At 36.1% G+C, this 15154-nt stretch overlaps 2 protein-coding genes across 7 annotated transcripts in view; both read left to right on the top strand.

The window, feature by feature from the left end:
* GTF2E2 (general transcription factor IIE subunit 2) overlaps nt 1–15154 on the top strand; it is a 381513-nt gene that overhangs the window by 100650 nt on the left and 265709 nt on the right. The gene's annotated exons all lie outside the window — the stretch shown is intronic.
* Nucleotides 1–15154, top strand: part of TEX15 (testis expressed 15, meiosis and synapsis associated) — an 87706-nt gene that overhangs the window by 69539 nt on the left and 3013 nt on the right. For all 6 annotated transcript variants that reach the window (XM_050802400.1, XM_050802403.1, XM_050802402.1 and 3 more), the window contains 3 exons: nt 386–7689; nt 9735–9793; nt 11652–12934. In XM_050802400.1, coding sequence (XP_050658357.1) covers nt 386–7689; nt 9735–9793; nt 11652–12934 — 8646 coding nt within the window. The remainder of the gene's footprint in view (nt 1–385; nt 7690–9734; nt 9794–11651; nt 12935–15154) is intronic.

The following is a 15154-nucleotide window of genomic DNA, read 5'->3' on the forward strand; positions in this document are numbered from 1 at the left end:
GAGACGGGGTTTCACCATGTTGGCCAGGCTGGTCTCGAACTCCTGACCTCATGATATGTCCACCTGGGCCTCCCAAAGTAATGGGATTACAAGTGTGAGCCACCGTGCCCGGCCCCTATTCAGTTTTTTTCTATTGTTTGTCAGAATTAAATTTTCATGGCAAATATTCTTTATTAAGGTTTCTAGACTAGGAGAATTTCATGCTACATCATTTATATTTTATTTGTTAATCATCCCCTTCTCTGCTTTTTCTGTTGAAAACACATTTTAATCATCATTAGGTTATTAGCTGAACTTTCAATTAAAATTACTTGACACAATGTACCTGTATAAAAGTTGTCTATAGAAACACATTTTTTTCAAATTTGTCTTATTATTTCCACAGAAAGAACATGCTCTCTGAATAACTGTACAGTGGCCAAAAGAATTGGAAAAGGAAAAGATGCTACTGTCATCTTTGAGCATTTCAAGAAACCTGTAGATCCATTTATTCAAGAAAACTGTTTATGCAATGTACTAAATTCAGAGATAAATCCTTCCAACTCACATATTTCTAACTCCTATGGAAATGTACAAAATGGAAACATTTCTATACCTGAAACATACAATGGACAGGCAGAGCACAATTTAGCAGAAATTAGAGACACTTCTCAAGTACTTGCACATGATTCAGACCTTCCACTTATGCCCAGTGATGCCAAAGAAAGTGTTAATGGTGACCTTTTGTTAAATTGGACAAGTCTTAAAAATATTTTAAGTAGTCTTAATGCTGCTTTTCCTCTTCCCAACAATACTGGCTCAAGCACAGTTACTACTTCAAAATTCATCAAAGACCCAAGACTGATGAGGAGAGAAGAAAGTATGGGAGAACAGAGTAATACTGCAGGCTTAAATGAGATTTTGCAGTTTGAGAAGAGTTTAGATAATGTTAATTCAGAAATAAAATCAACACCATCTAATTCTGCCTCCTCCTCAGAAGTTGTCCCTGGTGATTGTGCTGTTCTTACTAATTGTTTAGATGCCCCTTGCTTTAAAACTTGTGTTAATGATTCACAATCTTGGGCTCACAACACAGGCTCTGAGGACTATGACTGCGTACCTCCCAATAAAGTTACCATGGCCGGGCAATGTAAGGACCAAGGCAATTTTTCCTTCCCAATTTCTGTGTCAAATGTAGTGTCAGAGGTTGAGAACCAAAACCACAGTGAGGAGAAGGTTCAGAGAGCCCAACAGGAGTTGGGTAATGCTTATAAAAAAGAGTATAATAGTCGTATTTCTCAGGAATCGCAGTCTTCTGATTTAAAAACCATTTATCAGACTGGTCACCAAATGTCTACAATTTTTCCACTCAAAAAGAAAGTAAGCATTGATGAATACCTTCAAAATACTGGAAAGATGAAAAACTTCACTGACCTGAAGGACAATTCCAAACATGAAGAAAAGCAAACTTCGTGGAAAGAAATTGATAATGATTTCACTAATGAAACAAAAATCAGTCCAATGGATAATTACATTGTTTTGCACCAAGAATACAAAGAGAGAGAGAGTCATAATTCTTTCGAGAAAAGCTGTGGTGAAATATTAATTACTCAAGAGTTAGAAATACCAAAATCTTCTACATCTACCATAAAGGATAAGGATGAACTAGATCATCTAGCATTGGAATGGCAAATTACTCCAAGTTTAGAGAGCCTGTCACAAAAGCATCCTCAGCACTCTGTGGAGTATGAGGATAACATTCACACAAGTTTAGCCATTTCTCAAAAGCTAATGGAACTGAAATTGGGGAAAATAAATGCAAATTGTGCTAGCATTATAACTGAAGCTTTCCCGAAACCAAAAGACATACCCGAGGCCAAAGAAATGCTCATTGATACAGTTATTTCCTCTTATAACATAGAAACAGCTCATGACAATTCAAATTGCAGCATAACTAGAAAACATATATGTGTCCACAGGAAAAATGAAAATGAACCAGTGTCATTAGAGGACATTCAGAGAGACTATAAAGAAACTGCTTATGTTGAAGATAGGGGTCAGGATCACAGTCTGTTCTGTAACTCACAGTTAAACGATATATGCCTGAATGTTAATTTCAAAGAACAAAGAGATAATTATAAAGAAAGCCAAAATGAGGCTAAAGAGAATAATGCTTCATCTGTAGAAAACAACATAGAGAATATATATGGAGACAAAAAGCAGGATTCTCATACAAATGAAAATTTCAGCTATATAGATGAAAAGGAGGAGAAAAATTACAACAATATAGAAATTTTGAGTTCTGAAGAATTTTCTGCTACATTTAACTTGATTTGCAGAGAAAAATATGTGTCAGCAGCAACTGCATTATTAGAGAGTGAAGAAGATACCATTAGTGCCATGAAACAAAAAGATACTGAAAATACTGGAAGAAGTGTACAGCATTTGGCTTCCACAGCGTTTCCCGAAATTGCAAGTTCTTCAGTGTGTGTAGCCTCAAATGCTGCAGTACAGATAGCTAGTGCTACTATGCCTGTATTAAGCATAAGTAATGACGAACACCAAATATACCAGTTTAAAGAAACTTGTTCTTCTGAAAGTCCAGATTTTGGTTTGTTAGTAAAACATAGGGTTTCCGATTGTGAAATTGATAAGGATAAAAATAAATCACAAGAATCTTTTCATCAATCAATAAATGAGAACTTAGTTCTTCAAAGCATTGAATTGGAAAGTGAAATTGAAATAGAATTAGAAGATTGTGATGATGCTTTTATATTTCAACAAGATACACACAGCCATGAAAACATGCTTTGTGAGGAATTTGTGACCTCATACAAGGCTCTGAAGTCTCGTATCAGTTGGGAAGGTATATTAGCACTCGATAATGGGGAGATGGAAGTTTTGGAAAGCACCGCAGGAAGGGAAAATAGTGATCAGCATTATTCTAAGGAAAGTAACTATTTTTATTCCTCTACACAAAGCAGTGAAACGGAGCTTCCCAGCCCAATTTTACTTCCAGATCTACAAATTAGAATTACTAATATATTTAGGCCAGGATTCAGCCCGACAGTTGACTCCCTTGCATTGAAAGATAATTTCTGCACACATGTAACTGAAGCCACAAAACCAGAAATAAATAAGGAAGATGGAGAAATTCTAGGATTTGACATTTATTCCCAGCCTTCTGGTGAAAATTCGGATTATCCATGTGAAGATAAAGTTGATAATATAAGGCAAGAATCAGGACCAATGAGTAAATCTGAAATCTCCCTTTCTTTTGACTTGAGTCATAATACAGATGTGAATCATAGGTCTAAAAATCAAAACAGTGAATCTTTGTCTAGTGAACCTTCTAATGTCACAACAGTAGATAATGGAAGCACATGTTTCTTTACAAAATCAAAAACTGACTATAATGATACCAAAAATAAAAAGGAGGTAGAATCAAGAATTAGCAAAAGGAAGCTACATACGTCTTCCAGGGATCAGAATATACATAAAGATTTAAGACAACATAAAATTTATGGGAGAAAGAGGAGGCTAACCAGTCAAGACTCATCTGAGTGTTTTTCTTCATTATCCCAAGGACGAATTAAAACATTTTCACAGTCAGAAAAGCACATTAAGAGTGTCCTAAATATCCTAAGTGGTGAAGCATCTTTATGCAAAAGCAAATGTCTTTCCAAAAAACTAGACAAAGCAGTTACTCACTTAAAAAAAGCTCATAGAAGAGTTCACACATCTTTGCAGCTTATAACTAAAGTAGGAGAAAAAAGAAAGGGCCCATTACCAAAATCATATGCAATAATATGCAATAATTTCTGGGAAAGTTGTGACCTTCAAGATTATAGTTCTGTGTCTCGAAGAAAATATTATTCTACTAAGCATTTTTTGTCAAAAAGAAAATATGACAAACGGAGAAAGAAAAGAGCTCCAAAAGCTGATATTGCTAAATCGTTAACCTATGTGTCAAAGCACAAGTCTTACAATACAAGTGGAGAGAAACAATGCCTTTCTAGGAAAAGTATGGCTAGCGGTGTCTCAAAAAGTCACCCCACTATTCACGTGGGAGAATTTCATAATCAGGAACATCCTGAATCACAGTTGCCTATATCTTCCACATCCCAAAGTACAAGTCAGTCAGTTTATTATAATAGCAGTGTAAGCAATCCAAGTTTATCAGAAGAACATCAGCCCTTTTCTGGAAAAACTGGATGTCTGTTTTCCCCAGATCACTCAGATGAGAAACTAACTGAAAAAGAAAATCAAATTGATACAAAGTTTTTATCTAGCACTAGTAAATATGAAAAGTTTGAAAAACATTCAGCAAATCATAATGTTAAAGATACATCTAAAGAAAACAGTTGTGAGGCTAATCAAGTAATAAATGAAAGTAATTCCATATCTTTAAGTTGCATAAAAGAAAATATAAATTATAGTACAGGCAACGATTATGATGCAACTTGCATAGGTTGCACAAAGGTGAAAACTGATGTACTTATTTCAGTGTTAGATTCAAATGTGAAGCACTTTTTAAATGATCTCTACCAACAAGAAAACCTTACTTTATCTGATTATAAAAGAAACCTGGAAGTAAAGTGGACAGCTCCTATCGAGAGATGCAAGCAAAGCATTATTACAGGAAACTTCCTTATGGACCCATTAAACCTAACTTTGATAGCAAGTAAAAAGTACAGTATTCCTCAGTTATCAGCCTCTGCAGTGACAGATAGTGAGGGAGAATCTTCAAAATCTTACTTGGATAAACAGAGAATTCTTACTATAGATTCTTTTGCAGCATCCACTACTATACCATGCCGTGAGCAGAGCTGTAGAGGAAAAGAGCTTCTTAAGACGGAACAGTGCTCTTCAGGTAATTGCCTCCATACAGATGGGAATGAAACAAATGTCACTGAGAATTATGAGTTGGATATAGCATCAGTAACTGAAGAAAGTAGAAGTTATGGGGAAAATATAGTGAAATTATCTTCCAGTGATAGTTCTCTGCTTTTAAAAGATAATGTAAAAGGCTTCTCTTCAGAAACATGTATTGCGAAGAAAGACACTGAGGACAGAATAATGTGGAAAGTTAAACAAGTGGAAAAAGCAAAAGATTCTGTTTACAAAAGTAGCATGACTGAAGGATCAGCTGTTAATACTGAGTACAAAAATCAAAATAATCAGATCTCAGAAGAATCCTGCTTAAATGAGAAAATTATTAAAACTAATTTGATTGATTTCCATCTAAGCACTAAAAATAATACTACTGAGTCAGTCTCTTTGAAGAACACAGTTTCTAATCCGCTTAACAAAAGAGAGAAGGCAGAAATTAAAGTTACTAATGACTCGCAGTCTGACTTGACATTACATTCAGAAATAGCCTATATTTCCAAACCAGGGATTCTAGGAGTTAATCATACACCTATTTTACCTGCCCACTCTGAAACCTGTAAAGTCACTACTCTTCTGAAGAAACCTGCATCATACATGAGTGAACTTAAAGAAAAACATTGCTCAGCTAATCATACGGCCTTTATAGCTAATCTGTCTCAAATTTTGCAGAGGGCAGATGAAGCATCATCTTTGCAGATTCTACAGGAAGAAACTAAGGTTTGTCTAAATATTCTCCCTTTATTTGTGGAAGCTTTTGAAAGAAAGCAAGAATGTTCAGTTGAACAAATCCTGATTTCAAGAGAACTGTTGGTAGACCAAAACCTATGGAATAATTGCAAACACACATTAAAACCATCTGCTGTTGACACTTTGGTAGAACTTCAAATGATGATGGAAACAATTCAATTCATTGAAAACAAAAAAAGGCGCTTAGAAGGTGAACCAACATTCCGAAGCTTGCTTTGGTATGATGAAACACTGTACGCTGAGCTTCTTGGAAAACCACGTGGATTTCAACAGCAGTCTAATTTCTATCCTGGTTTCCAAGGAAGATTAAAATATAATGCATTCTGTGAGTTACAGACTTACCATGATCAATTAGTTGAATTACTTGAAGAAACAAAAAGGGAAAAGAATTCATACTATGTATTCTTAAAGTACAAACGACAGGTTAATGAATGTGAAGCCATAATGGAGCATTGTTCTGATTGCTTTGACTTTTCTCTTTCTGTTCCATTTACTTGTGGAGTTAACTTTGGAGATAATTTAGAAGACCTGGAAATCTTAAGAAAAAGTACTTTAAAGTTGATCAGTGCATGTGAGGACTCTCCTAAAGTTCATTCGTATCCAGGAAAACAGGACCATCTGTGGATTATAATAGAAATGATCTCCTCAAAGGTTAATTTTATTAAGAACAACGAGGCGGTATGTATTAAAATATCTCTTTATGGTCTGGAACATATCTTTTTTGATGCTGCAAAAAATCTTGTTTGGAAAGAGAAAACACAATCCTTCAGCAAAAAATACTCACAAAAGGAGGACAAAGAAAGGCTACTCAGAGTGAATAAATGTGCTTTTTCTAAGTTGCAGAAGATATATGATACTTTGTCTAAGGATTTAAACAATGAGCCAATTTCCCCTGTTGGGCTTGAGGAGGATACTATAATTGCCTCCAGAAAATCAGATCATCCAATAAACAAAGCAACCATTGGCATAGAAAATTCTAAGTTTAGCAGTAGTTTGCTTACACACCCAGATATTTATTGTATTAGTGAGATATTGGATCAAGCTGAATTTGCAGACCTTAAAAAATTACAAGATCTCACCTTGAGATGTACAGATCACTTAGAAATTTTAAAAAAATACTTTCAAATGCTACAAGATGATAACATGGATAATATTTTTATCACAGAAGAAAATGTTTTAGACGTGGTGAAAAACCACAGCCATGAGGCTATACTTTTAAAGCCTGAAGCTATTGAAATGTATATTGAAATCGTCATGGTCTCAGAAACAATTCACTTTCTTAAAAACTCAATAGCAAAGAAACTAGACAAACAGAGGTTTCGAGGTATGCTTTGGTTTGATTTGTCACTTCTTCCTGAGCTGGTTCAGTGCCAAGAAAAAATGACTTCTTTTTCATTTCTTAAAGATAACTCAACAGATGTTTGCCTTTGGAAAGTGATAGAGAGTGCTATTTCCGAACTTAAGAAAGATCTGGATATTATCTACAAATATGATGAAGCTGTTAATCGCTCATATGCTATTCATTTGCTCTCAAGAGAACTTCAAGAACTTTCAGAAATAAAAAAGCTTCTGAAGAACTCTAAGTATTTTATTTCCACATATATTGACTTTGTGCCATATATAACATCCATAAATTACGGAAGCACCATGATGGAGTTAGAATACAACTACAATCAATTTTCTACACTGCTGAAGAATGTAATGTCTGCCCCTAGGAAAGATTTAGGAAAAATGGCCCATATTATGAAAGTCATGAAAACGATTGAACATATGAAGATTATATGTGCTAAAAATGCTGAACTAACTATTTCCTTTTTTCTATGCCAAATGCTGTATAATGGAAGGAAGATTTTACAGCTGAAGAGAAAAGAAAAAATGAATATTCATGTTGTAAAACCTGGAGGAAATAACAATAAATTTGGTATTTCTATGATGGTGCCCCCAATATCAGAGTGCATAAACAAAAACATTTCAAATTCCTCTAAAAAACGACCTAGCACTGTAGACAAATGTGAAGACTCTCAGGAACAACAGAAAAATACTACTATTTCCAGTTGTAAAAAACTAAAGGTATGAATGATTTAAAACATAACTTTTATAAGTATTCTTTTTGAAAACAAGTCTACTCATAAGCAAACAAGTAGTCTGCAGAATTCTAAATGTTGAGAATGGTAAATTGTCTGGCAAAATGAATTTACTAACTATAATACTGATTTAAACAATTCATATTATCTATAAAATGATACATAAATTATATGTATAGGTGATACCTTGCAAATGTTTACTTCTTAAACATAAAATTAAATGTTTTAACTTAGAAAACATTTTTTGGAAGGACGTGAATTTTAAAAGCTTCTTAAGGGAGAGTTCAATATTGCGAACACTGAGTGAGTGACCAATATTTATTGAGTAGCTTTTCTGTATAGCAAGCCTATGCCCAGTGTAGTGAATATTCAAAAGTGGCTAACGAAGCCTGTCTTCTTGACCATTATCATCCGAATGGAGAAATAGGACAGATATTTTTTTCAAAAGATAATTATCAAGGAGTTAAAAGTCCTATATTAAATACATTTTAACAAATTGTCCAAAGCGTTTAATATGTACTTGGTACTGATTTATTTTATACAAAATCCCTTATGATGTATTTCCTATTATCTTACTTAAAGATAAGGAAACTGGGACATAGAGGAAATGACTATTGCAGGGTCACAGAGTTTAGTAAATGGGAGCACGCAGATCTAAACCAGGCAGTCTGGCCTCCAGAGCCCTTACTGACAGTTGTCTCAGCTCTGCTCTAAGAGGTTTCTCTTACAGCTGTTCAATACGTCTTAGTTCAGAAGTTTAAAAAAGAAACTTATATGCAGCTGGGTGCGATAGCTCACGCCTGTAATCCCAGCACTTTGGGAGGCCAAAGTGGGCGAACTGCTTGAGTCCAGGAGTTCAAGACCAGCCTGGGCAACATGGTGAGACCTCATCTCTACTAAAAATAACAAAAAGTTAGCCAGACATGGTGGCATACACTTGTAGTCCCAGCTACTTGGGAGGTTGAAGTAGGATTGCTTGAGCACAGGGGCAGAGGTTGCAGTGAGCCAGGATTATACCACTGCACTCCAACCAGGGTGGACAGAGTAAGACTGTTTCAAAAACATTTTTTTATATCTATATATATAATAGTTTTAAATTAAGTCTGGAACAATTTAACTTAGTGGGTAAGAATAATCTATGGATGGAGAAGGTTTTTTCAGGTTATGGAATATCTTAAATTAGACCTAAGGAGTTTGACCTTCATTCTGTACACATTGAAGTGTGCTGTCATATGAAATTCGTTTTTCCAATGATTTAACAGATAGATTCTGAGTATATAAGTCATATACATCTTCTATAGAAGTATATATAGTAGTACGTAGTAGTACTGTATATAGTACTACTTATAGTAATAAGTCAGCCATGGCTTAGTAAAAGGTGTTAGAAAGGAAAATTTTTATTGACAGACATGACTTAAAGAATTGATGGGGCTTCACAACTGGTATACAAGAAAGGACATAAAAGAGGGAACAGTCATAAATGGACTTCAAGATTAGTTTTAAGGGTCAGGTGTGGTGGCTCTTGCCTGTAATCCCAGTACTTTGGGAGGCTGAGGCAGGTGGATCACCTGAGGTCAGGAGTTCGAGACTAGCCTGGCCAACATGGTGAAACCCCATCTCTACTAAAAATACAAACATCATCTGGGTGTGGTGGTGGGCACCTTTAGTCCCCGCTACTTAGGAGTCTGAGGCAGGAGTATCGCTTGCACCTGGTAGGCGGAGGTTGTAGTGAGCCAAGGTCATGCCACTGCACTTCAACCTGGGTGACAGAGTGAGACTGTCTCAAAAAAAAAAAAAAATGTGAAGGTAAGAAGAATGTTGCAAATTTCTTTTTTTAAAAGTTACTCCAAACATATGTGAAATATGGGAAGTCTAGGAGAGTCACTACTTTCTGCAGGGAAGTGATAATTAATGAGTTTAACTTTAGATGATGGTCGAACAAACAATTACAAATATCTAATATTGAAATAATTACTTTTATTACAGTTTGTCATCACTAATGAAGATTTTCTTTGTATCTTTTAAACACAGGTAGACATGAAAGGTGTCACAAAAATCAACAGAGAAAATGCAACATTCAAGCATCCAAGGTAGGAGTTCCTATCAGCCCTATGTGGAAAAAAAAAATTGAACAAAATTGGGCAATTTTGTTCAATTAGAATAACAATTAGAATAACACAATTAGAATAAACACAATTATTTATATAATGTCATTGGATCATACATGTAACTTAGGGGATGAGAATAAGCTAAGGAAAAAGAAATTTGTTTGAAATTATACATTCTTAAATTCAGCTTAAGGAATTTGAACTTCATTCTGCAAATATTAAAGGCTAAAGTCATGTGAAATGTGCTTTTTCAGTGATTTAAAGATTAAGAATATTCTGAGAATAGTTAGAAGTCAGCCAAGGGTTAGAAAAGGGTGATTGTTTCAGAGAATGAGAAAGAAAAATTTGTATATTTATAAGATACGATACAATACTTAAAGAATTGATGGGGCTTATAAGTGGTTTACCAAAAAAGGACTTTTAAAACCAAAAAGGGACTTTTAAAAATAGGACAAGTGGTAAGATTACTTTTTTTTTAACTCGTGCATTTTGAAGAACAGCAAATTTCAAAACTGGCATTTTAATGAGAACCTACATAGTCATCAATTCCCATAATATACTTTGAGTTCTCAGAAAGTATACTTTTTATTTTATCGCATTTCTGGTGATGTTTCAGTGGGGCTGAATTCAGTGAAATATAGGGCTTTTAGTTTGTTGAGTGGGATATGTGAATTCCAGGCCAAAGATGAATTTCTCTTGACTACAGAAAAATAGTACTACTTTTCCCTTCTCAACATAGTATTTCCTCATATAATTTAAGAATTTCATGAAGCACCAAAAAATATAATTACTGGCTGGGTGTGGTGGCTCACGCCTGTAATCCCTGCACTTTGGGAGGCCAAGGCAGGTGGATCGCCTGAGGTCAGGAGATTGAGACCAGCCTGACCAACATGGTGAAACCCCATCTCTACTAAAAAATACAGAAGCTAGCTGGGCGTAGTGACAGGTGCCTGTAATCCCAGCTACTTGGGAGCCTGAGGCAGGAGAATCACTTGAACTCAGGAGGCGGAGGTTGCAGTGAGCTGAGATGGTGCCACTGCACTCCAGCCTGGGTGATAGAGTGAGACTCTGTGTCAAAAAAAAATTATATATATATGTGTATATATGTATGTATGTATATGTATATATGTGTATATATGTATATATTTATACACACATATATATGTATGTGTGTGTGTACATATGTGTGTGTGTGTGTGTGTGTGTGTATATAAAATTACCTCAGGGGCCTGTATTAACTGTCTGGCTCTAGACAATTCCCATATGGATGCTTCTCTCAGCTGCTTGAGACTGTCTGAATTTAGCTAATAATTTCAAGGCTATTAAGTTGGCAAGAAATTTTGGAGGTCTGCTTTTCCTGTTCTCAAAGATGAACAGACAAAAACATATTAGTCTGTTCTAACAGAGAGGGAAGAAATCTTTGGTGGGAAGGCAGGGGTTACACCTGGTAGTTTACCAGTTACTTATAGCTATTTACAAGTAATGAAGATCATCAGCAGGCTGGAGGCGTATGAATTAAAAAACTACACTGCACAGTTGACTAGTGATAGTTTTCTACTTTTAAAAGCCTCCATTAGAAAATGTCTAAAGCACAAAATAGTTTATTACAATATTGGAAATACATTTAAAATGTAGAGCATATCATCTTCAGTAGGAAAAGTATCTAAATCCAAACCACGACAGTCGAACTAGGAAAATGTTACTTGTATAGTGCCAATAGAATGGGAAAACGTAAATAAGAACTCTTCTCCTGGATAACAATTTCAAATATATATTTCCATTAGAATTTTGTGACACTATATATTTAAAGTCATTTTTATGTATGTGTTGCACCTAATAGGACTACAGGATCTCATCCCCAAAGCAAAAACAAAATAGTGTCAAGTTCATCTAACAATCTGAAAAGAAATCATTTAACGTCAAAAAAGGTTGAAATGCAAAGATCACTACCTGGCTCACTTTTACCCTTAGAGAACCCAAAAGACACTTGCACATCAAAGTCAGAAAGCAAAATAGACTTAACTGTTTCATCTGATGCGCCAGACCACTTCACTGGAAAACAGGAAAATTTAAATAGCATGAGGAAAAGAAATGTGAACTTTAGTGCTGTGGAAACAAAAAGTGATGAGAAAGATTGTGCTGCTTTTGCAATTTGTGACCAAAAAAGTACACATGGCACATTTTCCCCAGGCCATGAGATACTTTTGCAGAAATGTCTTAAAAATTCCCCAGATCCCTCCCAAAACTCCTGCCTTTCTGATATAAACCCAGAAACTGATGTTTCTCTTGTGCCTGATGCATCGGTGCTCTCAAAGCCAATTTTCTGTCTTGTGAAAGATATCCATACTGATCTAGAAATGAATGACACAGTCTTCGAACTTCAAGATAATGATACAGTAAATTCATCTATTAAAAATTCCTCATGCGTGACTTCTCCAGAACCCATTTGTATCCAGAACAAAATTCCTGCTCTGCAGATCAACAAACTACAGCCTGCAGAAACTGAGTCAGAGGACAAATACATGAAGAATACATTGAATCCCAATACTGTACATACTTTTGGAGCATCTGGACATATAACCCTTAATGTGAATCAAGGAGCAGAGTACTCTCTTTCTGAACAACAGAATGACAAAACTTCAAAAGTCTTAATGCAGAATGCTGCCACATATTGGAATGAACTTCCACAGTCTGCATGTACCCCAACATATAATTCTTCTGAGCATTTATTTGGAACTTCATATCCATACTCTGCTTGGTGTGTTTATCATTATAGCAGCAGCAATGGCAATGGCATTACCCAGACATACCAAGGGATAACATCATATGAACTACAGTCACCTCCTTCTGGGCTGTTGACCACAGTTGCAAGTGGTCAGGGTGCACAATGTGCCCAGGGCGCACATTCTAATCTTCTGTACTCTCAATATTTTACTTATTTTGCTGGGGAGCCACAAGCAAATGGCTTTGTGCCAGTGAATGGGTATTTTCAATCTCAAATACCTGCTTATAATTTTCAGCAGCCAGTTTTTTCACAATATGCTTCTCATCAGCCATTACCACAAACTACATACCCTTACCTTCCTAATCGAGATGTGCCTCCAGAAGTTCCTTGGGTTTATGGTGAGTTTCACATTTTAATGCCTACTTTATTGAGTTGTTACTTTTTTTTTTTTTTTTTTTTTTTTTTGAGACGGAGTCTCGCTCTGCCGCCCAGGCTGGAGTGCAGTGGCCGGATCTCAGCTCACTGCAAGCTCCTCCTCCCGGGTTCATGCCATTCTCCTGCCTCAGCCTCCCGAGCAGCTGGGACTACAGGCGCCGCCACCTCGCCCGGCTAGTTTTTTTGTATTTTTTAGTAGAGATGGGGTTTCACCGTGTCAGCCAGGATGGTCTCGATCTCCTGACCTCGTGATCCGCCCGCCTCGGCCTCCCAAAGTGCTGGGATTACAGGCTTGAGCCACCGCGCCCGGCCGAGTTGTTACTTTTAACTGTGTCCATTTATGTGAGTGGAATTCACAGTAAGTGATGAGTTAGAGGGAGAGAGAGCAGTCATTTTTCTGTACAGATTTGTAGAATTGCCCATAGGCTGGGCAAAGAGGGTGGAAATCTAGTTGTCAAAAATTCAAGCAAAAAAACTGTCAATATCACTAATATATCCTTCATGTGTTCTTCAATAAAACCCAACTGTAGGGAATAGTTAAGTAACTTATAGTTAATCAATACAGTGAAATATGATGCAACCATTAAAGGGTTTTTATTGATGTGATTTTTTTTAAACTATATCATGTAAACTTACCTACACAAATATGGAAATAGATAGAAATACTGAAATAAAATATACCAACATTTTAATTTGTCTGTCTTCAGGTAAAAAAATTTGGGGTGTGTAGAGAATTTTTTCTTGCATTTTCTAGATTATCTACTATGAAACATACATGATTTTGATAGAAGAAAAACAGAGTAAACTAAAGCGGGAAAATAAATTTCAATTAGATAAAACAACCGTTCTCTTTCTTTCAGTTATCTAATACGGTATCTTGGTGTAAGTGAATAGAGTTAATTAAAATGTATTGGTAGAAGAACTTGATAGTTTGCTCTGTAACATAAAAGTTTTTCTTTCTAAAATGCTCAATTCCACTTCTAAAATAGCATGATTAGAATATAGGTGTTTTAATGAAATTGAAATGTGCATTTATCAGAGTTAAAGCAAAATATAAAAACAATTATCCTGCAGAAAACATTACCCTAACAACCAAATATTCTGCCATTGAAGATAAAAGGTACTTTAAATAAAAAAAACCATCTTTTAATATCTTATACAGAGAAATGCAAGATAATTTTTTTAAGGCAGGGTCTCATTCTGTTGCCTGGGCTGGAGTCCAGCGGCACATTCATAACTTACTGAAACCTCAAACTCCTGGGCTCAAGCTGTCCTCCCATTTCAGCATCCCAAGTAGCTGCAACTACAGGCATGCATCACCATGTCCAGCTAATTATTTTTAATAATTTTTAATTTTTATTTTCATTTTTAATTTTTAGTAGAGGCTGAGCACCTGTAATCCCAGCACTTTGGGAGGTGGAGGTGGGCAGGTCACTTGAGGCAAAACATGGCAAAACCCTGTTCTCTACTGAAAATACAAAAATTAGCTGGGTAGCACACACCTGTAATCCCAGCTACTCAGGAAGCTGAGGCATGAGAATCACTTGAACCCGGGAGGCAGAGGTTGCAGTGAGCCAAGATCACGCCACTGCGCTCCAGCCTGTGTAACAGAGGGAGACTCAGTCTCAAAAAATATATATATATATTAGTAGAGATGAGGTCTTACTGTGTTGCCTAGGGTGGTCTCGGACTCCTGGCCTCAAGTGATCCTCCTGCCCATGGCTTCGAAAGTGTGGGATTAGAGGTGTGAGGCATCAGGCCCAGAGAATTTCTTTTAAAAAGTTTCTAAGCCCTGGATATTGTTACAAATTGGTATGTAGGAAAAAATTGAGGGGCCGTAGGCCATAGATCTGAATTGAGCAAGAAGCAGCCTGTTGACATAGTTCTGTTTCTAATGGAGAAATCTGATTACATCAGCACCTCTGCATTGGAGTTATATCACTGATTCACTATAACCTGTCAGATAAAATTCAAATACTTTAGCCTGGAATGCAGAGCTACACAGTCCTCTATATCCAACCTAATCTCCCACCACTTCCACCTCTGCATTCAAGCCACGTTGAACAACTTAACGTTCTCCCACAGGACCATAGGACAATCTCTGTCATACTTCTGTAGTACTTTTTGTGTGCTTTTCTCACATAAGGGATGTGAGTATTAGGTGGTATTGTAATAATCTCTCT

This window comes from Macaca thibetana, chromosome 8 (genome assembly GCF_024542745.1).
Source record: "Macaca thibetana thibetana isolate TM-01 chromosome 8, ASM2454274v1, whole genome shotgun sequence".
Taxonomy (NCBI): Eukaryota; Metazoa; Chordata; class Mammalia; order Primates; family Cercopithecidae; genus Macaca; species Macaca thibetana.